This window comes from Pristis pectinata, chromosome 2 (genome assembly GCF_009764475.1).
Source record: "Pristis pectinata isolate sPriPec2 chromosome 2, sPriPec2.1.pri, whole genome shotgun sequence".
Classification (NCBI taxonomy): Eukaryota; Metazoa; Chordata; class Chondrichthyes; order Rhinopristiformes; family Pristidae; genus Pristis; species Pristis pectinata.
Window position 1 is genome coordinate 22,295,778 of NC_067406.1, and position 24,431 is coordinate 22,320,208.

A 24,431-nucleotide genomic window follows, 5' to 3' on the forward strand; every position below is an offset into this window, starting at 1 on the left:
GAGACCTATACTGTTTGCATGGGATATTTGGGGAGCAGAAAGGAAAAAAGAAATAGAAATACATACAAACTTTTTTTCTTGCATACTTGCAAATCCTGCAGATCGCACATACATCAGTTAGTAGAAAAAGGCAGAAATCTGTAATGTGTCTTCACCTTCTTGGGATATTTCAAGAAGTCAGCTACTTGAAAGTATCCACAAGCAAGGGGTAGCTATGTATTTTAGACAGACCCAGACTTCATCTTGATTCTTATCAATGGTTGCAGGCCTCGCAATCAACTGGGAGGTGCCATTTGAAGGTATCGAAAGAAGCAGGCAGTTAGGGCGCTTAACTAATTAAGTGCCACTTTTCTTTTTAGACCCCTGAGCCAATGGATATCATTGCTGTTTGTGGACCCCTGGCTGTATTTCAGTCCTGACTTTGGTGCCTACTCTTGGGGAACAATGGTTCAATGTTACAGAAGCACATCAAACAATACAGGCAGGTTCATTTATGCCAGGCAGTTTACACTTTGTGTGTGGCCCAGCTGATCTGCAGATGTATAGTGAAGGGAAGAGCAAGAAGGTATGTAGCTACTGTATTGAATTCACTCCTCTGCTAGGTATTCTATTGTTGTTTTTCCTCAATTCAGAATAGGAACACTTATATACCTGGGAAATTGACAAGAAATATTTCTTTGCTATGTTATGGAAATTCCACTTCCCAATGCAAAAACCTTCTGTGCCTGAAGTCCCAGTTTAGCATCAGGGAGCCAGTCATCTTAACTAGGCTAATAGGCGTTCAGAAAATTAGCATCACCGTACGTATTAACACCATGTTTTCTTGTGGCATTTTACAACCTTAGTCTTAAGTAAAACCATTTGTTATGTAAGAATACTTAAAATGAATGTTGTCATTAACTAGAGCATTGGATACAGATCAAGCAATTATGCAAACATCTTATTAAATCAAAAGATTCATTTTACAAAAAGTTTAGCCTTTGAAAAGTTTAATCCAGATATCTTACACTGAAGATGGCAGCAACATAGCCAAGCTCTTTTACCAGTGTAGTTACTTCAGCCTGCAGCAAAGACTCCTGGATTCCTTGGCTATGATTTTCTTCAACACAAAAGGTTTCTGCAAGCTGCAACATCTTCGATGCCATCACCTTAAGAACCTAGTTACAAACAAAATTTTTTTTTTTACATAATCTGAAAAGATTTTGAGCTTCTTTTAGAACAAAGTATATATATAAACGGACATGATTTCATTAATTGGTGCGAAATTGGTGGTTTTATACATTCTACGTATAAAAAGTAAAAGTATAATTAGCAATTGGCACTTAAATATACGTCACAACAGAAAAGGCTGGAAACACTCAGCAGGTCAGATAGCATCTGTGGAAAGAGAAACTGTTAATGTTTCAGTTCAAGTTACCCTTCATTAGAACAGGAAAAGACAGAAAACAATTTAATTTTAGGGCGCAGAGAAGGTGGCAGAGTGATAGGTAGGCACAGAGGTAGGTGTCTACCTATCAGTAGGAGAGAGGGAATATCTCTGATAGGGTGAAACCAAATGGCAGTAAGACACATATTACGCTTCTTTGTCTGAGTTATCCATTGCAAGACTAGCATCATGCTCAGCAGGTCCATACTAATTAATGGAGGGGGAAAAATTGAGCTAAAACCTCATATTGATGACTGGCAGAAATGGCCAATTCCGATACAGACAGAAAGAAAAAGAATGAGTAACTTAAAACTGGTGAACTCGATATTGAATTCAAAAGGCTACACTGTGCCTACACAGAAAATGAGGTGTTGTTCCTCAATCTTGCCTTCGGCCTCATGGTAACAGTGCAGAACGCAACAGACAGATAGATCAGAGTGGAAGTGGGATGGAGAATTAAAGTGGCAGGCAATAACTGGCCCAGCACCAATCCCTGTGGCACACCACTAGTCACAGGCCTCCAATCAGAGAGACAACCATCTACTACCACTCTCTGGCTTCTCCCACTAAGCCAACGTTGAATCCAATTGACTACTTCATCCTGAATGCCATGCGACTTAACCTTCTGGGCCGGCATCCCACGTGGGACTTTGTCAAAGGCCTTGCTAAAGGCCATGTAGACCACATCCACCGCCTTCCGTTGATCAACCTTCCTGGTAACCTCCTCGAAAAACTCTAAGATTGATTAGACATGACCTGCCACAATTGTACAATAATCATCCAGTTATTTTAAAGCTGACAGACAATTTATGATTCATTGTGCTACAATTATCCTTGAAGCAGTAGAAACAGAGGAAAGAATGAGTTAAAAACATTTAAAGGAGTTTTAGCATTACCCTTTTCACTGCTGGTGTAAAATGATCTAATCATCTGTAGTGCTCAGCCAAAATAATTGCCTTCCTAGCTCTAAAAGCACAATGCCAACATCCATATGCAAATTGGCACCATAAGCAGATGCAAATAAAATTTCTAGTGTTTATTCAGCAACATAAAACAGAACTCCATACTGCCAAATACGATAAATAAAACAGTATTTGTGGCATTTCAAAGCCTAGTAGACTGCTCACCCTGCTTCACGCCTATAGCCCATTGGTGGACAATCTTTCAAAGTCTTACATTCAGGTCAAGTATATTGCTTAGCAATACCACAAATTCAACTCTGCATTATAATTTGAATTTTATTTTTTTCTCTGAATTTTCACAACTGCAAAATAACTGTTTATAATTTTATCCTGCAAATGTGTCACACAATTGTTCTGCAATATAACCATACTTGCTTATACTGTTGAGCAAAGGTCTGATGATAAGAGAAATACAGATGGTTGATATGATGTATTAGGCTGTATTTTTACAAGAATAGTTGAAAGACAGTGAAGTATTCAAGCTTTACTTGTAGTTTATAGCATCATATGCATAATTATTCTACCTACCAGATCTGGAAAACAAAAACAACTTGTATTTCACTACTTATTTATTTATCAGAATTTAGGAAGTTGAGGAGCAGGTTTGCTGAAATTGGGTGGAAGTAGAAATTGACACTCTGGGAGCATCTACTGTGTGTCTCCCTGCCAACAGCCCAACCAAAATAGTCATGAGGGAAATCATGGCTAGTGCTTTAGCAAGCAAACATATTGTATGTCCATGCCATTACTTGTATAAAACTAAAAACTTTTTTCAATTAATGGTCTTTTTTAAAAATAAATCACAAATGCTTTGTTTTGATATTATATAATTTTGCAGTACTCTATGTTTCTTATTAGAAAATATACATAACCCACTTGTATTTCTTGTTCTAATAGCATTCTTAGGTTAACGATAAATTCATACTTTGAAGTTTTGATTACATCTGGAGTAGCAGCTTTATTTCTTATGTACATCTTTAATTATACAAATTCTTACTTTTAGATATAGACCTACTGATTTAGACCATAAGATATTAGAGCAGAATTAGGCCATATGGCCCTTCGAGTCTGCTCCGCCATTCGATCATGGCAGATTTATTTTTCCCTCTCAACCCCATTCTCCTGCCTTCTCCCCATAACCTTTGACACCCTTACTAATCAAGAACCTATTAACCTCTGCTTTAAATATACCCAATGACTTGGCCTCCACAGTCATCTGTGGCAATGAATTCCACAGATTCACCACCCTCTGGTTAAAGAAATTCCACCTCATCTCTGTTCTAAAGGAAAGTCCTTCTATTCTGAGGCTGTGCCCTCTGGTCCTAGACTCTCCCACTAGTGGAAACATTCTCTCCACATCCACTCTATCCAAACCCTTCCATATTCGGTAGGTTTCTATGAGCTCCCCCCTCATCCTCCTAAATTCCAGCGAGTACAGGCCCAGAACCATCAAACGCTCTTCATACGTTAACCCTTTCATTCTCTGGATCATTCTCGTAAACCTCCTCTGGACCCTCTCCAACACCAGCATATCCTTCCTTAGATATGGATCCCAAAACTGCTCACAATACTCCAAATGTGGTCTGAACAACGCCTTATAGAGCCTCAGCATTACATCCTTGCTTTTATATTCTAGTCCTCTTGAAATGAATGCTAACACTGCATTTGCCTTCCTTACTACTGACTCAACTTGTGAGTTGACTTGATAGAGGTGTACAAGATGATAAGAGGCATAGATCGAGTGGACAGTCAGAGACTTTTCCCAGGGTGAAACTGGCTAACACGACGGGGCCTAATTTTAAGGTGATTGGAGGGAGGTATAAAGGGGATGTCAGAGATAAGTTTTTTTTACACAGAGAGCGGTGGGTGCATGGAACGCACTGCCGGCAGAGGTTGTGGGGCAGATACATTAGGGATATTTAAGAGACTTAGATAGCCACATGAATGACAGAGAAATGGAGGGCAATGTAGGAGGGAAGGGTTAGATAGAGCAGGTATTACAGGAAAGGTACTAGCATGGATAGAAGACTGGCTGACTGGCAGAAGGCAAAGAGTGGGAATAAAGGGGGCCATTTCTGGTTGGCTGCCGGTGACTAGTGGGGTTCCACAGGGGGCGGTGCTGGGTCCACTACTTTTCACATTATATGTTAATGATCTGGCTGACAGAATTGATGGCTTTGTGGCCAAGTTTGCGGATGATACAAAGATAGGTGGAGGAGCAGGTAGTGTTGAGGAAGCAGGGAGTCTGCAGAAGGACTTGGACAGGTTGGGAGAATGGGCAAAGAAGTGGCAGATGGAATACAGCGTAGGGAAGTGTACGGTCATGCACTTTGGTAGAAGGAATAAAGGCACAGACTATTTTCTAAACGGGGAGCGAATTCAGAAATCAGAGGTGCAAAGGGACTTGGGAGTCCTAGTGCAGGATTCCATAAAGGTTACATAGAACACTACAGCAGAGTACAGGCGCTTCAGCCCACAATGTCGTGCAGACATTTTATCCTGCTCTAATATCTACCTAACCCTTCCCTCCCACATAGCCTTCCATTTCTCTATCATTCATGTGGCTATCCAAGTACCCCGAGGGCCAGATTCTGCTCTAACTCCATCAACAAGTTTGTCGATGATACCACCATAGTAGGCCGTATCTCAAACAACGATGAGTCGGGGTATAGGAAGGAGATAGAGAGCTTAGTGGCATGGTGTCATGACCACAACCTTTCCCTCAAGCCCACCAGCACCTCTACTTCCTCAGGAGACTAAAGAAATTCAGTTTGTCCCCTTTGACATTCACCAAATGTTATCGATGCACCACAGAAAGCATCCTATCTGGATGTATCACACTTGGTACAGTAACTGCTCTGCTCAGGACTGCAAGAAACTGCAGAGAGTTGTGGACACAGCCCAGCATGTCACAGAAATCAGCATCCCCTCCTTGGACTCTGTCTTTACATCTTGCTGCCTTGGCGAAGCAGCCAGCGTAATCAAAGACTCCACTCACCCGGGTCATTCTCCCTTCTCTCCTCTTCCATCAAGAGCCTGAGAGCACATACCACTAGGCTTAAGGACAGCTTCCATCCCACTGCGATAAGCCTATTGAACAGTTCCCTTATACAATGAGATGCACTCTGACCTCACAATCTACCTTATGACCTTGCACCTTATTGTCTACCTGCACTGCACTTTCACTGTAGCTGTGACACTTTACTCTGTACTATTGTTTTTACCTGTACTACCTCAATGTAACTGCACTGTGTAATGAAATAAGACTTGTACGATCAATATGCAAGAAAAGTTTTTCACTGTACCTCGGCACAAGTGACAATAATAAACCAATACCTCATCCTTAATAATGGACTCTAACATCTTACCAACCACTGAAGTCAAGCTAACTGGCCTATAATCTCCTGTCTTTTGCTTCCCTCCCTTCTTAAAGAGTGGAGTGACATTTGCAATTTCCAGACCTCCAGAACCATTCCTGACTCTAGTGATTCTTGAAAGATCACTACTAATGCCTCCAAAATCTCTTCAGCAACCTCTTGCAGAATCCTGGGGTGTAGTCCATCTAGTCCAGGTGACTTATCTACCTTCAGATCTTTCAGTTTCCCAAACGCCTTCTCCTTAGTAATAATGACTACACTCACTTCTGCCCCCTGACTCTCTTGAATTTCTGGCATGTTGCTGGTACCTTCCACTGTGAAGACTGACACAAAATACTTATTCAGTTCGTCCGCCATTTCTTTGTTCCCCATTACTATCTACTCAACGTCATTTTCCAGCGGTCTGATGTCCACTCTTGACTCTCTTTTACTCTTTATAAATCTGAAAGAACTTTTGGTATCCTCTTTTATTTTATTGGCTAGCTTACCTTCATGTTTCATCTTTTCTCCCCTTATTGTTTTTTCAGTTGCCTTCCGTTGGTTTTAAAAAGCTTCCCAATCCTCTAGCTTCCCACTAATTTTTGCAATATTGAATGCCCTCTCTTTTGCTTTTATGCTGTCTTTGACTTCCCTCGTCAGCCACAATTGCCTCATCCTCCCTTTAGAATGCTGCTTCTTTGTGATGAACTGATCCTGCATCTTCCAAATTACTCCCAGAAGCTCTTGCCATTGCTGCTCTACCGCCATCCCTGCTTGGGTCCCTTCCAATCAACTTTGGCCAGCTCCTCTCTCATGTCTCTGTAGTTACCTTTACTCAAGTGTAATACTGATACATTCGATTTTAGCTTCTCCCTCTCAAACTGCAGGGTGAATTCTATCATATTATGATCACTGTATCCTAAGGGTTCTTTTATCTTAAGCTCCCTAATCAAATCTGGTTCATTACACAACCCCAAATCCAGAATTGCCTTTTCCCTAGTGGGCTCGACCACTAGCTACTCTAAAAAGCCATCTCGTAGGCATTCTACAAATTCCTTCTCTTGGGATCCAGTACCAACCTGATTTTCCCAATTTACCTACATTTTGAAATCCCCCATGACCACCGGAACATTGCCCTTTTTAACATGCCTTTTCTATCTCCTGTTGTAAATTGTACCCCACACCCTGGCTACTATTCGGAGGCTTGCATATAATCCGCATCAGGGTCTTTTTACCCTTGCAGTTTTTTAACTCTACCCAAAAGGATTCTACATCTTCTGTTCCTATGTCACTTCTTGCTAAGGATTTGATTTTTCATGTTGCCCTCTGCCCACCTGCCTGTCTTTTCGATAGGATGTGTATCCTTGGATGTTTGGCTCTCAGCTGTGATCTTCTTTCAACCACGACTCTGTGATGCCCACAACGTCATATCTACCAATTTCTAACTGTGCTTAAAGCTCATCTACCTTATTTCGTACACTGCGTGCATTCAAATATAACATCTTCAGTCCTGTATTCACCACCGTTCTTCTCAAATTTGTCTCCATGTTGCCTGAAGTTAAATTCTTATCCTTTTCTGTCTCATTCTTTATTCTGGAGACTTCAGTAATCTCTCTTGTACTGTCCTTCCCTTTTACTTTATCCATACTTTTCTGATCTGGTGAACCCACCCCCCTACTATTTAGTTTGAAGCCCTCTCTACAGCCCTAGTTATGCAATTTGCCATGACCCAAGTCCCAGCATGGTTCAGGTGGAGCCCATCCCATTGGAACAGCTCCATCCTTCCCCGATACTGGTGCCAATGTCCCACGAATTCAAACCCAATTCTCCTACACCAATCTTTGAGCCATGCATTTAACTCTCTGATCTCATTGACCCTCTGCCAATTTGCACGTGGCTCAGGTAGCAATCCACAGATTATTACCTTTTTGGTTCTGCTTTTTAATTTAGTCCATAGCTGCTCAAATTCCCTCAGCAGAACCTCTTTCCTTGTTCTACCTGCGTTGTTGGTACTCACATGGACCACGACAACTGGATCTTGGAGGGGAATTCCTCTGCAGGTCAGATGAGATGTCCCAAACAGGCAGGCAACATAGCCTTAGGGTCTCTTGATCCTTGCGACAGAGAGTTGTGTCTATTCCCCTGACTATACTATCCCCAATCACAACTACATTTTTCTTCTCTGCCTCTTCTTGAATGGCTCCCTGAACCATGGTTTGGTTGCTCATCCTTCCTACAGCCCCCATTCTCATCCGCACAGGGAGCAAGAATCTCAGACCTGCTGGACAAGCTCAAGGGCTGAGGTTCCTCCCTCTTGTCACACCCTGTTGTCCCTGACCACAGGCCGAATTTGAAGCAGTTAATCTAATGGGTGTGACTGCCTCCTGAAACACAGCATCCAGGTAATTCTCCCCCTCCCTGATGCATCGCAGTGTTTGAAGCTCAGATTCCAGGTCATCAATTTTGATGTCTGATTTAATGTCTGATAAGCCTATCAACTAACTTATGAATAACATGACCAGTAAAAGAACTATGATTGACAAAATTTACCCTTCAAATATATAGGAAAAATAAGATAAAAACAGTAAGACTCTAATTCTAGCATTTCTGTTGTGCTTTCACAACCTCAAAGTACCAAGGCCAAACATTATTTTGACCTTAGAAACATTTTATTGTAGGAAATGTGGTAGCCAGTTTGTGCATGTCAGGCTCCCACAACAGCAATGTGACAATGACCAGAAGATTTGGATTTGGTGACGTTGAATGACGAATGTATATTGGTCAGGACACCAAGGATAACTTCCCTGATCCATTTCAAAATAACGTTTATCAGGTTTTCTACACTTACATTCGTCTATTTATTCACAGAAGACCTTACAGTTAGTTTTTATGTTCCCTGCAGTTTACTGTCATATACTCTCATATCTTCCCCATCTTCATCAATCTTTTTGTCTCCTTTGCTGAATTCTAAACTGCTCCCAATTCTCTAACATTTTTTTGTATCCCCTTTGGTTGTATTATTATTCCTAATTTCCTTATTAATGCACAACTGAGCCCACTTTCCTGATGTATTATTTTTTGTCAAACAGGAATAAATAAATATTTACTGTAATATATATTCTTTACATATTATCCATTGCCTTTCCACTGTCAACTCATTTAGTAAAGCACCCCAACACATCACAGCCAATTTGCATCTCTTACCTTCATTGTTTCCTTTGTTCTAATTCAGGACCCTAGTTTCTGATTCTACTACCTTACTTCCAATTTAATGAAAAATTCTATCATGTTATACTTATTCTTTTCTCATGACTAGGTTAGCCTGTTCTGTAGATCGTTCCTCACTGTATTGGTCTGAAATACTAGCACGTACACACCACAGGAAATCTTCCTCCAGAATATTCTTGCCGACTTAGTTTCACCACAGCTTCTGTGGAATTCTGCCCTCTATCACAGAGGTCTTGATAGAATATCCCATGTGCACAAGTTGGATGTGCTCTCCAAAATGGAATCTGGGGAGGGAATCGTTATTAGACAAAACTAACCAACAGACCTCCGGACACGACCTAAATGGGGGGGGGAGGAGTGAAGATGGCCATTTCGCATAGAACACATCTTGCATAAGAGTATATCGCAGCACACACTCCTGAATTTGGAGCATGCAGATTGGCAATATTCAGGTCTGAAACGTGAAAACATATGGGTGAGGTTATTATATTAGACCACCCATAATCCTTTTGCAATTTAAGATATGTTTTGGTCAGTGTTTTCATTTTTTCCAAGAAAGGTTTTTGCTGACCATGACCAGAAACATTAAATGGTACGATGGTGTCTCCAGTTTATCTCTTTACATATATATCTACATTTTTTAAAGAAATAAAACATTACATTTTGTAAAACAGAAACAAGCAAAGATTTTGAGCTTAAGGCTGGTGCAAAACTGGAACCCACAAGTGAAACTATGTCCAAACAGGCAATGAGTGAATTGTAATTGTGCAGAAGTGGAAAATGCTAGAAGAACTCAGTAAGTAAGGCTACCTCAATTGAGAAAGAAACAGACTAACTTAAATAAGTAAGAATTCTAGCTGTAACAAAAAAATTCATTGAAGATTTTTCAAAAAGTTATACATATTCAAAAACTTCATAACTGAAATTGAAAATTCCACATACTTATTTTCAATTCAATTTTATTTGATAAATAAATGGGAAATATATTAATGTATTGCATTTATAATTTGAAGTTCATAAGGATTTATGAGTGAAATCCCTATTACTAGGTTAATAAAAGACTCTGGTATTAATCTCCATCTGGAGTACCATTTCGAATCCTACATGCTTTCATGGTTGGTTTAGATAGTTATATGATGTTTAGTTACATTCTTAAGCCTCTACTCAAAATCTCTTGGAAGGTGGCACAATTAAATCCAGCAGGATTGATTTCCTGTCAAACTGATGCATTAATAAGGCCATCAGGGATCGTGGCACAATGTGAACAACCAGATTAAACTATCGCTCAATTTACATTTATGAACTCAACTGAAGCTCCCTGCTTAAAAATCAATTATTATTGGCATGCATGGCATAAATTCTAAAACCTACTTTGATCTGCTTGTAACTGTGGTATCCTGCTTACTATTAAAAGCAGTCAATAATAATTAAGAATTCCGTGACCCTTTTACCCTACACTTTATTTTAGTTACAATTATTAACTGTAGATCCTGAGATGACCTTCAATCAACCAAAAGGAGAAAAGCCATTTAAAAAGATCAAAGATTTCCAACGAGCTGCAAAACTAGTTAATTTACAAAGATTATAAAAATCAAAAAAAGTACAACTATAGATTCAGTATGGTAATCAACTGCAATGTTCAAATAAATGACTTCTTAAGTAAGATTGTTAGTGAGCATATTAATATTATAGTCAGATGCTTAACAATTCTCTTCTTCACCAATCGCTCCAATGTTTGTTGACACATAGTTAAGAAATTCCTCAAGTTTAAAATCCTCATAATTGTTTTCAAATTCATCTATGGCCCTGTCTCTCCCAATCTCTGTAATCTAACTCATTAAGGAGATTCATGGGTTCAGGGTAAATATGTTCCTACAATGAAAAGTGCTGGAACTACCAAATGCTGGATGACAAGGTTCTAGACAAATAAAGCAAGCACATAACAAACACTGTAAGCTCCATACTACAAATAGGCTAGAAAAGTATAAAAGGTGTACAGTGGAATTAAAAGGGAAATTAGGAAAGCAAAGATAGTGCATGAGAAAAAGACTGGCAAGTAAAAGCAAAGAATATCCAATGATTTTTTTTCCCCAGAACTACACAAGGAGCAGAGGATAACTAAGGAAAAAGTCGCACTGTTAAGCAGCAATAAAAGCAACGAAAGTATGATGATGGATGAAAAGAGCAGGATCATGCTGACAATGTACTTCAGAAAGGAGAGTGTAAACTTTTTAATGGAATAAACATAGAACAAAAGGAAATAAAGGTATTTTTGAAAGTGGATAACATCATCAGGCGCAGGTAAAATATATTCCAGGATCTTATAAAGAGCAAGAAGGAAACAGTAGAGCATCTGACCATCATTTTTCACTCTCCAAAGACAAGTGACGAATTGGATCCAAAATTGGTTCAGTGGCAGAAGCAAAGGCTGCTGACTCATGTGTGTTTTTGCAATTGCGAGTGTTAAAAATGGGCTTCCACAGGGCTCAGTACTTGGTCCCTTGCTTTTCACAGTAGATGTTAATGATTCATACTTTAACGTTGGAGCCATGATAAAGAAATTTGCAGATACTTCACAAATTAATTTGGTGGTTGACAATGAGAAGTGAAGCTATAGACTGAAAAAAGATATGGATGGTCTGAATAATTGGGTAGAAAAGACATATTGTCATGAACCAGCAACAAAAGAAACACACTGAGCATGATTCAGTGTTAAAAACTATTTTATTAATCACTACTTATGATAATACGTAAAATAAAAGTTAAAAAAAATGTTAGTATGTTAGAATTCAAAAATGTTAAACCTCGAACGTTAACCCCAAAACTAAACTCTTCGTGTGTGTGTGTGTGACAAAGTCCAAAACTCCCAGTTCCTGAATGGTTCTTAAAGTTCAGTTCCGCAAGCCATAAGGTGAAACATGAGCAAGGGCTTCTTCAACAACCACCATTGTCTGAAGATAAGATGTAGATGTAGAAAAAACATAGAGAGAGTACATACGAAATCCAAATGTTCCACGATGGAACCCAAACGACACTTCAGTGTTTACTCGGTAGTGACTTCCTCACCCCGAAAAGCATCCGAACCGTGGTCGTCCACACACAAATACCTGTTTCCTTCTACAGGTCAGCAACAAAGTGAACTCCACCGGATTACTTCCAACTTCCATACATGGATTTCAGTGGCAAACACAGTTATTGTTTCTCATCCATCGATAGAGAAAACAAGCAGGCTGGTGTCTCTCTCCCTTCTCTCTCTCTCTCCTTCTTCTTCTGACTTCTTCAACAACGTCATTACGTCCTTTATCTTCTATTGACGTAAGCACGCCCCACACACACATACACACACACTCTCTATCTTAAAGGGACTTTCACTGAGTCCGTAACAATATATTGCAGCCAATTACTTACCATAGGTGTCTGAAGATAAGAACTAGGAGAAAGGACAAGTCATGTGGTTCCTCAAGCCTACTCTGTCTTTAATAAGATCATTGCTGATCTGCTTGTTGGTCTCAACTCCAATTTCCTGCCTGATCCCCATTCCTCTACAATTCAAAAAACCATCCATGTCAACCTTGAATATACAGTATAGTAGCGTAGCGGTTAGCATGATGCTATTACAGCGGCAGCGATTGGGGTTCAATTCCCATAGCTATCTGCTAGGAGTTTGTATGTTCTCCCCGTGTCTGCGTGGGTTTCCTTCGGGTGCTCCAGTTTCCTCCCACATTCCAAAGACGTAGGGGTAGTTTAACATAGGTTTCAATGAGTGGCATGGACTCAGTGGACCATAACGGCCTGTTACTATGCTGTATAAATAAAGTTTATAAGGTTTAAAGTTTTATACTAAATGGCTCAGTATCCACAGCTCTCTGAGGTATGGAATCCCAAAGAGTTACAACATACAGCAAGGTGAAATTCAACCTCTTGGATGGACCACCATTCAGATGGCAACAGTGGTACAATTCCAGCAAGCTGGGTTCAAATCCTGACCTTGGGTGCTGTCTGTGTTGACTTTGTACATTCTGCCTGCAACCATGTAGATTTCTTCCAGGTACTGTATATTGACCTTAGTGTAGGTGGGTGGAAGGAGAATCAGGAAGGTGTTGTGTCCATGTCAAAGAGAATATGTTAAAGGGAAATAAGATGGGAATGCTCTCAGAGCCATTAAGAGACTCAATGGACCAAATAGGAATGGCATATTTCTATATCACAATAAGAGAAAAATTATGAGAATTTATTTTGAGACCATGACTCTAGTTCTGTTTCCCAAGATCTGTCCTGTCAAGCCCCATCATAACCGTATAGTTCTATATCATCTCTAATTCTATTAAATTCCAGAAAGTACACTTAAAGCATCTACTCACTTAAAGCAAACACTTCATCCAAGCATCAATCTAGTGAATCTTCTTTCAGTGACCGCAAGACAAGTATTCTTCTTTTAATAAGGAAACCAAAACTATATAGAGTACATTAGTGTGGTTTCACTGAAGTGCTTGTTGGTCTCAAGACACCACTACTTTTGAATTAATGGATAACACTATTTGCATTCCTACTTACCTGCATGCTAACTTTGTGTTACTTTTATGAGGACCCCTAGATCTCTCTTAACACCAACGTCCAATAGTCCTACAGCATTCAAATAATCTTTTGTTTTTCCTATTCCTTCCAGAGTGCATAACTTCGCACCCAGAGCTGCAGAACATTTAATTATTAATCTGTTAAATTGTTTATAGTTCCAAGAAATTACATTGCGGAAAAGTTGGAGAAGATTTAGAAGAATTATGCTCCTATTTCCTAGCCCTGCCAAAACCTGCAACAGTTAAAGTTCTAAACAGAGCATTGAGTAATAACTTGAACATTCTGCTTTTACTTCATAACGTAAATCTTCTAACATAGCTTGTAGATGTAGCTGTCTCAACACTTCACATTTCCAGTATTTGTTAATGACTATGTCTGCCAATAAACATCTTCTTGGTTTGACATTTTCCTTTCTTGGAATCATTTTATTAAATATACACTGAGCAAATTCTATAACTTTAGCACCATTAATTGTGCTTGGTAATATAATCTATATTTTGTACCCATTTATCAATACTTGTTTATTCCTGCTTATAAGATCAAAAATACCACTAACATTTTATGGCATCTCTCTACAGGCAGAATTATAATTTCAAAGAGTTATGCAAGGTGTTAAAATGGTGACAAAATACAACCCATAACATTAGTGTGACTGTAATCATCAACAAAAAGTGTAACGTGCTTAGAATATATAGATTTTCCATGAGTATGTGAGAAACCATGTATAAAATAATCAATCAACTGGTACGTTTTTAAAATAACCAATTACCTTCCCACCCATTATAGAAACTGACTTTTGAACACGCACTAATTGCTCCATTAAAATCTTGTGCAGAGAACCAAGTATGATTTTCTTTGGCTCATCAAAAGGGTGATATAAATATAAGGGGAAGAAAACAGTGTACCATTTTATTCTTGCTGAATGAACTGCTCTTTCGCATTCCTAATGGTCTTAATTTGGTTCTGCATTTTATACTTCAATTTCATTCTTGGAAACTGTACTGCTGTTCCATGCACCCTCTTTTTGAATTCCAAAGTTCATCATGCATTTCTTTACTTCACAAAATTAGATTCTGGTAGTGCTGAAATTAAGTCTTGGTCACAACCACACTTGTTATATTGATCTACACAGAAGCTAAAGCATTCAAGTCCATAAGCTTTCATGGAATTGTAATTAGTGGAAGATTCAATGATCTCATCAACAAAATATTGCTGAAGATCAACAAGGTAATATCTATGGGATTTTGGGCAAAAATACATTCCATGAAGTTGGATCTCAAGAACTGAGTCACTCCTACAGTATTTTCTATATTGTGAACTTGCATGTGTTAATAATACAAGTTTACTCAAACAAGTACAAACTTCTGTTCAGGGTGTTAATTTTTTTGCTCAAAGGAAATAAATTGCAGCTATGCAAAATAATTGTCTTAATCTGAAGGAAGTCAGTATCAAATGAGAATGCCAAATGATGAAGATGAGTACTAGCAGAAGCATTATCCTCCAGAGTGGAGCCAACGTGAGCAGCTACATTTTATCCTAAAACACATAAAGACTGTGCCAAATGAATGATGCACAAGAATATATTCCCTGATGCTGTAGCATAATTTTATGTAATGACATGTCAATATGGATTAAAATCTTCCTTATCTGATGCCTCAAAAGGAGCGATATCTGAAGTTGTTTTGAGGAAATAATTATTCAGTTAATATCATTCATAAACTAAATTTAAATCAGTAGTTCTTTATATCTGAGATGTAACCTCATCTTTTCACTGCTGCCCAGAGAGTTATCACAACCAATAATTAAAAGCAGGCATGGATAAATTAAGTTATTTAAATATAAAATAATCATGTTAGTATGACTGAAGTCAGTCAAGTACTTACTCTCAACATTTCCTGCATGGCAATCAAACATTTTATTTTTCATGCTTCGAAAAATAGGACTCTCATCTTGATGGGTCATGAAGAGCTGCTTGTAATTTTATTGCTCCAAGCTGCAGAAATATTAATTGCTGCCTTTATTCATCAACGACTCCTGAAGTTTGCCATTAGCAGCCGAATTTCCCTTTGAAACCCAATTTTTTCTTTGGCAACTCCCAAGGTAATTTCCAATTTTCCTTACATATTCCCAACTGCCAAACATTTAGCTCTTCACTTGCTGTGATTCTGCCACAGAACAGAAGAACAACATTCACATTTACAGACTTAGCGCAATAAAAGAAAGTAGGAAATGCAGAAGGAATTTGGACTAAAAGCAAGGGACAACTAAAAACTGGAACAAGGCATCCTAATAAATTTGAACAAAATTCACAAGATGTACATGTGCATACAAGACCAGCATTTATTGTTCACCCTGAGCTTCCATTGACCTAAACGGCTTGCAGGGCCATTTTAGAGGATAATTAAGAATCAATCACACTGCTGTGGACTAATCTCAGTGAAGACTGGTGTCAAACAATGCTGTGTCATAGCCCCAATATTTTTATCAATCATTCTCACTACTATGTTGCACCTCACCTCCAACAAAATTCCTAAGGGAGTGTCAGACTATGGCAGCTACACTACATAACTGAGGTCACCTGCGAACCTCAATACTGGAGCTGCAGTAGACAGATGGCACTTGCATTTGTGCATCTTCAGAGGCTGAGCTCCAAGGCATCATTGACTCATTCACTGAAGCATAAGAGAGGATGGGCTTTCCACTCAACAGCTTCAGGATCAAAGTCCTCTACCTGAACCCTCTGTATCACAATGTTTTCCAACAGTAAAGGCTCATGATGAGATCTGGGAAAACAGAGAATTTCCCATATCTCCACAACCACCTTTCAGCGAAGGTAGACTGAAATTCATCGCTGCTTTCAATGCACCAGCACAGCCTTTGATTGATTGAGGAAAAGGGTATTTGAAAATTAAGACCTCAGACATTGCACAAAACTCATGGTTTACCAGGCATCAGTAATCTTGCCCTCCTATATGCTTTTGAGACCTGATCTACCTCCAGCAAGCAGCTCGATGCTCAACAATGTCTCTGCAAAATCCTCCAAATTCAATGTTAGTGCCCTCTCCCAGGCCAACATCCCCTGCATTGAAGCCCTTGTTGCTTTCAGTCAGCAATATTGGGCAGTCATACTGCTTGCATGTCCGATAGTACACTACCAAATCAAATTACCCAGAGAACACAGACAAAGTTCAAGGACGTGTTCAAAGCTTCCCTAAAGAAGTATAACATCCCCAGAGACTCCTGGGAACCTCGGGACCATGATTGCTCAAATTGGAGAGGGAGCATTCACAAGGGTATGAATTGGAAGCACACAGTCCTGAGTGAGCGGTGAAAGGAGCACATCTATCCTCTCACCAATCCCGCCAGCCATCTCCTGCCCCATGTATGTCAGTCTGCGGTTCCCACACTGACCTCATTAGCTACCTCAGAACCCACAAGACCAGAATGGAAGCAAGTCATCTTTGATCCCAAGGAACTGCCCAAGAAGGGTTGCCGGAGTGGCACTGCAGGTAGTACGCGCTCTCACAGCTCAAGCAATTCGGATTCGATCCTGACCAATGGTACTGTCTGTGTGGATTATGCACATTCTCTCTGTAACCATATGGGTTACCCCACTGCTCCTGTTTCCTCTCACATCCCAAGGATGTGCTAGTTGTTAGGTTACTTAGCTACTGTAAATTGGTGAAACAGCAGATTAGAGTGAAACAAGTTAAGGAGTTGCATTGATGGGATTCTCCTGGGAGCTGGTATGCACTTGATGGCTGAATGGTCTCCTTCTATCTTGTCAGGAAATATGAGAAGGTGGTTCTGCAGTCACACACAGGCCAACGATATTAGATTTCTTTTCCTGAAGGTGTCACAATGTCGAGCGAAGAGCAAGCTCACAGAGAACCCAAATGCGGTGCACTGGTACGAGACTGGAGTCAGGATGCTTCCTTGGAACCAAACGCAGGCAGTGACTGGAAGGAATCTTGCCTCGGGGCTCTGAGGCGGAGTCCTGACACGGAAACTGGATATCCTAAGAGGAACAGTGAAACCGGGACTGCTCTAGAGTTGACAGCTCTAAGCAGCCAGGAGACGAAGTATAGCCAAAGGTTGACCAATACTCTGGCAACTGGTGCTAGTGAAACCAGGGTTCTTATGCTAGTCTCCTGATGGGGCTCAGGTGTGTGTCGTTACGCGATTAGTAGTGCATGGAATCCACATGCTGCACAACAAGGCACCATCAATGGAGCCAAATCAAGGGCCAGCACTTGGAACCATGACAGTACCGACCCCCCCCCCCCCCCCCACCTCAACGGGAGCCTCCAGGTGACCCACCAGGCTTGTCCGGATGGTTCTGACAGAACTCCTGAATGAGGGAGGGGTCCAAAATGAAGGAGCGAGGAACCCAGGAACATTCCTCCGGACTGTATCCCTCCCAATCAACCAAGTACTTCAGGCCCCTACTCCGGCGGCGTACATCCAGTAAACATCCAGGCTACAAGACGAAGTCAGGCTGCATAGCTAACAACAGCGCATCCCTTCCTGATGAACTTAATGCATTCTATGCGCATTTTGAACAAAAGGGAAGTGGATTGTCACCATCCACCCTGACAGCCGCCAACGCAGCTGAACCTGTGATCACAGTGGAGGATGCAAGATCAGTGGAGAGTGAACACGAGGAAAGTCCCGGGCCGCGTGCTCCAATCTTGTGCTGATCAGCTGGCAAAAGTATTTGCAGACATATTCAACCTCTCCCTGCTTCAATCTCAGGTTCCCTCCTGTTTTAAGAAGGCCACTATCATCCCGGTACCAAAGAAAAGCAAGGTAACATGCCTCAATGACTACCGACCAGTGGCTCTGACATCCACCATCATGAAGTGCTTTGAGAGGTTGGTCATGGCACGCATCAACTCCAGCCTACCAGACAACCTGGACCCATTGCAATTCACCTATCGCCAAAACAGGTCTACAGCGGATGCCATCTCCCTGGCCCTACACTCAGCTCTGGAGCATCTGCACAGTAAAGACACCTACGCTAGACTATTGTTTATTGACTACAGCTCTGCCTTCAATACAATAATCCCAAGCAAGCTTGTCACCAAACTCCAAGACCTAGGACTCAACACCTCCCTCTGTAACTGGATCCTTGACTTTCTAGCAAACAGACTGCAATCAGTGAGGATAGGCAGCAATACCTCCAGCATGATTATTCTCAACACTGGTGCCCCACAAGGCTGTGTCCTCAGCCCCTCTACTCTACTCCCTATACACTCATGACTGTGTGGCTAGATTCTGCTCTAACTCCATCTACAAGTTTGCAGATGATACCACCGTTGTAGGCCGTATCTCAAACAGCGATGAGTCGAAGTACAGGAAGGAGATAGAGAGCTTAGTGGAATGGTGTCATGACAACAACCTTTCCCTCAATGTCAACAAAAGAGCTGGTCATTGACTTCAGGAAAGGGGGCAGTGTACATGCACCTGTCTACATCAATGGTGCTGAGGTCGAGAGGGTTGAGAGCTTCAAGTTCCTGGGTGTGAACATCACCAACAGCCTGTCCTGGTCAAATCACGTAGATGCCACAGCCAAGAAAGCTCACCAGCACCTCTACTTCCTCAGGAGCCTAAAGAAATTTGGTTTGTTCCCTTTGAATCTCACCAACTTTTACCGATGCACCATAGAAAGCATCCTATCTGGATGTATCACGGCTTGGTACGGCAACTGCTCTGCCCAAGACTGCAAGAAGCTGCAGAGAGTTGTGGACACAGCCCAGCGCATCACGGACACCAGCCTCCCTCCTTGGACTCTGTCTTTACCTCTCGCTGCCTTGGTGAAGCAGCCAGCATAATCAAAGACCCCACCCAACCGGGTCATTCTCTCTTTTCTCCTCTTCCATCAGGTAGAAGATACAGGAGCTTGAGGACACATACCACCAGACTTAAGGACAGCTTCTACCCCACTGTGATAAGACTATTGAATGGTTCCCTTATACAATGAGATGGACTATGACCTCACGATCTATGTTGTTGTGACCTTGCATCTTATTGCACTGCACTTTCTCTGTAGCTGTGACACTTTACTCTGTACTGTTATTGTTTTTACCTGTACTACATCAATGCACTTTGTACTAACTCAATGTAACTGCACTGTGTAATGAATTGACCTGTACGATCGGTTTGTAAGACAAGCTTTTCACTGTACCTTGGTACAAGTGACAATAATAAACCAACCAATACCAAAATGCCGGACGGTGTATGCTGGGTGGTCGTCAATGATCCAAGGGGGCGGAGGGAGCTTGGCTGGAGGGCACAACGGACTGCTAGCCACTGGCTTCACCTGAAACACGTGGAAAGTGGGATGTATCCTTAGAGTCATAGGCAATTTGAGCCGGACCATTGTGGGATTGACAATCCGCTCAATTTCAAAAGGTCCCAAGAAGTGAGGAGCAAGTTTCTTGGGCTCGTCTTTGAGGGGGATGTCCTTAGCCGAGAGCCAAACCTTCTGCCCAGGCTGGTACACCGGTGCAGGAACCCGCTGACGATCAGCGATTCTCCAGTTGCGGTCGGCGGTACGGAGCAGGGCCACACGTGTCCTCCCAGACCTTGCGGCAACGGCAGAGATGGTCCTGAACTGAGGGCACGGCAATGTCCCCTTCATGGATGGAGAACAGAAGAGGTTGGTAACCAAGTGAGCATTTGAAGGGGGATCTTCCAGTGGCAGTGCAGACCAGAGAGCTGTGGGCATACTCAACCCAAGCAAGGTGGGTGCTCCATGTCAATGGGTCATTTGCTGTTATGCAGCGTAGTGCTATTTCCAAATCTTGATTTGCCCATTCCGTTTGGCCGTTCATCTGTGGATGGAAACTGGACGATAGGCTTATGGATGTTCCGAGGGCCTGACAAAAGGACCTCCATACTGCAGAGACGAACTGGGGGCCCTGGTCGGTGACAATGTCTGCAGGGATTCCATGGAGGCGGAAGACATGTTGGACGACCAGGTCGTCTGTCTCCCGAGCTGTAGGGAGTTTGGGAAGGGCCACAAAATGCACTGCTTTGGAGAATCGGTCCACTATGGTGAGGACAACAATGTTCCTGTGAGAAGGGGACAGTCCCATGACAAAATCCAGGGCGATCTGGGACCACGGACGGCTAGGTATGGGTAAGGGACGAAGCAGTCCAGCAGGTGGTCGGTGGGAAGCTTTTCCACGGGCGCAGACAGAACAGGCAGAAACAAAGGAACGGGTATCAGCGTCCATGAAGGGCCACCAGAAGTGTTTCTTCAGGAGGAAAAGCGTCCTATCAATCCCCGGATGGCAGGTGAAACGAGAAGAATGTCCCCACTGCAGAACCTGAGACTGCACGGACTCCGGTACAAAAAGGCAGTTGGATGGTCCATTAACTGGGTCAGGTTGGGTCTGTTGGGCTTCCTTCACTATGGCCTCGATCTCCCAGGTGAGGGCCACCACCACACAGGACTGGGGAAGGATAGTCTCGGGGCTAGGATGGTCCTCCGCGGTAGTGTATGGCCAGGAGAGAGCATCGTGCTTCCCATTCTTGGACCCAGGACGATATGTTAACGTAGACCGGAACCTGCCAAAGAAAAATGCCCACCGGGCTTGACGGGAATTCAGGCGTTTCGCACTTCGTATATATTCCAAGTTCTTGTGGTTTGTCCAAACGATAAACAGATGTTCCGCTCCCTCTAGCCAGTGCCTCCACTCCTCTAACGCAAGCTTGACTGCCAGTAACTCCAGGTTCCCCACGTCGTAATTACTTTCGGCAGGGGACAACCGGCGAGAAAAAAAGCACAGGGGTGCAGTTTCTGATTCAAACCTGAGCATTGTGAGAGGACCGCTCCCACCCCGGAGTCAGGGGCGTCGACCTCCACAACGAATTGGCTGGAGGGGTCTGGTTGGACCAGGAAGGGGGAGGACATGAAGCGTTTCTTCAGGTCCGAGAACGCTGAGTCAGCTTCAGGGTTCCACAGAAAAGGGGTCTTAGGTGAAGTGAGTTGAGTAAGGGGTGCCGCCACCCAACTATAATCCCTAATGAAACGGCGATAGAAATTTGCAAACCCCAGAAACTGTTGGAGTTGTTTGCGTGTCGTGGGTCGAGGCCACTCCGCCACCGCCCAGATCTTCTCGGGATCCACCCTTACTCGTCCACGCTCAATGATGTACCCTAAGAAGCTGACGGAGGGGACATGGAATTCACATTTCTCAGCCTTGACGAAGAGCTTGTTTTCCCAAAGCCTCTGGAGGACCTGACGGACTTGCTGGGTGTGTTCCTGGAGACTACTGGAGAAGATCAGGATGTCATCCAGATAGACAAACACAAATCGATTTATGAAGTCTCATAGCACATCATTGATCAGAGCTTGGAAGACGGCAGGAGCATTGGTGACGCTGAATGGCATTACTAGGTATTCGAAGTGGCCGAGAGGGGTATTAAATGCTGTTTTCCACTAGTCTTCCTCCCTTATCCTGACCAGATGGTAAGCGCTTCGTAGATCAAGGTTAGAGAATATGGTGGCCCTGTGAGGTAGTTCAAAAGCGGAATTGATGAGAGGCAGTGGGTACTTGTTTTTGACGGTTATGTTATTTAGACCCCGGTAGTCGATGCACGGACGCAGTGAGCCGTCCTTCTTCCCCACAAAGAAGAACCCTGCGCCTACTGGGGAGGATGAGGGACGAATAATGCCTACCAAGAGAGATTCATTGATACAGGAAGTCCCCGACTTACGAACGCCCGACTTACAAACTGACCTTTGTGGTTGGTTCATAAGCGGGCCCGGCCCCCGATCCTACCACGGCGGCGGTACACCCTCTTTGGCCCAACCCTGGGCCAAGTGCGCATGTGCAGCTGGGGAACCCCGGGCCAAGTGCGTATGTGCAGCTGGGGCCATGCGCGGCCGCGATCCCCGGCCCAAGTGAGCATGTGCGGACACTGTTCCAAGTTGCATACAAAATCGGGTTACGAACAGTCTCAAAAACGGAACTCGTTTGTAACCCAGGGACTTCCTGTATACTCCTCCATTGCTTCCTTCTCTGGTCGGGACAAATTATAATAGCCAACTGGTAGGTAGCGGGGCTCTGGGGAGAATGTCGATTGCACAATCGTATGGCCGGTGTGGGGGCAGGGAAAGAGCCCATTGTTTGCTAAATACTTGCCCCAGGTCGTGATACTCCACTGGGACCCTGGACAAGTCTGGGGTTTCAGCGGCTGACGAACTAGCGGTAGCCTGTACCGGAGAAAGGGCCGACTGGAGTCAAGTGGAGTGGTAGAACGGACTCCAACAGACTACCCTGCTCGTGGCCCAATCGAGGTGGGGATTGTGGCGGCTCAATCAGGGGTACCCAAGGACCATCAGCGTCTGCAGGGAGGTTATCAGGTGAAATTGGACCTGTTTCCGATGGTTTCCAGAGGTCAGCAACGACAGTGGAGGTGTACGGTGCGTGACTCGGGTCAACAGTCTGCCATCTAGTGCCCGAACTTCTAGAGGGGTACTCAGTGGCTCCCAAGGAATCCCGGCCCGGGAGGCTACGTCTTTATCCAACAGATTTCCTTCAGCGCCGGAGTCCACCAAGGTGGAAAGGGACAGGGACTGTTGGAGGTGCCTTATGGTATCTGGGATCAGCATCCGGTTCTGGGGGACAATAGGGAAAGGTGCCTGGCTCACCGGGACCCCCCTCTCTACTGGTGAGCCCTCTCCTCTTAACCGAAGGGTACAAGTGACAAGAAAATGGCCAGGCTGGTTGCAATAGAGGCAACTCCCAGCTCTTAACCTCTGACGTCGTTTGGAGGGAGAAAGGCGGTTCCATCCCAGTTTCATTGGTTGCTCCCCCGGGGTGGTGCAATTGGCCGGGTCAGGAGCACCCCTAGGAGTGGAAGGAGCAGAGAGGCTCGGGCCAGGAGAGGCTGGGAAGGTGACCTGTGGGGTGAATGGAGGTGTTGGACAAACCGTCCTCTCTCTCTGCCGTTCCCGGAGTCGGTTGTCCAGCCTGGTGGCTAGGGAGATCAACGCATCCAGGCTGGTTGTCTCATCTCGTGCCACCAACTCGTCCTTTATTCTGTCGCCGAGGCCTTGCCGAAAAACCCCCTGGAGAGCCTCCTCATTCCATCCTGAGTCGGCCGCTAACGTCCGGAACTCCACAGAGTATTCCACGGAGTCCTGACTGAGGGTGAGTAGTCGTTTGGCTGCCTCTTTACCCCTGATGGAATGGTCAAAGACCTTTCTCATTTCCTCAATGAAGGTGTGAAATGAAGAGCAGGTCTCTGGCTGATTGTCCCAGACGGCGGTGGCCCATCCAGCGCACTTCCTCGCAACAACCCCACGATAAATGCGATCTTGGATCTCTCGGTGGTGTACTTGGAGGGCCAGTGCTCAAATACTAACGAGCATTGTAGTAGGAAGGATGGGCACTTTCCTAGATCCCCAGTGTAGGGTTCTGGGTCAAGTATGTGCAGTTCCTTGGGTGATGCTCTTACGGATAGTCCGGGCTGGTCAGACGGAGTGGAAGAGGAGACAAGAGCGGAGACTCAGCTGACCTGTTCACTGAACTGCCCAACAGTCACTGTTAGGGTATGGAAGTCTGCCATAACCTCCCAGAACTGCTGGTTGTGCTGGCCCAGAAGTAAACCCTGGCTGGGGAGGGCCTCTGGCAGGGAATTCACATCCGCTGGGTTCATGGAGGCCAGAGTATTCTGTCACAATGTCGAGCGAAAAGCAAGCTCACAGACAACCCAAATGCGGCGCACTGGTACGAGACTGGAGTTGGGATGCTTCCTCGGAACCAAACACAGGCAGCGACCGGAAGGAATCTTGCCTCGGGGCTCTGAGGCAGAGTCCTGACACAGAAACTGGATATCCTAAGAGGAACAGTGAAACCGGGACTGCTC

General features: G+C 43.4%; 1 protein-coding gene across 4 annotated transcripts in view; it reads right to left on the reverse strand.

The window, feature by feature from the left end:
- ccdc142 (coiled-coil domain containing 142) overlaps nucleotides 1-24,431 on the reverse strand; it is a 104,068-nt gene that overhangs the window by 20,529 nt on the left and 59,108 nt on the right. For 3 of the 4 annotated variants that reach the window (XM_052033691.1, XM_052033663.1, XM_052033672.1), the window contains one exon: nucleotides 1,008-1,157. In XM_052033691.1, coding sequence (XP_051889651.1) covers nucleotides 1,008-1,157 — 150 coding nt within the window. The remainder of the gene's footprint in view (nucleotides 1-1,007; nucleotides 1,158-24,431) is intronic. The other variant, XM_052033681.1, reaches the window with a different exon arrangement.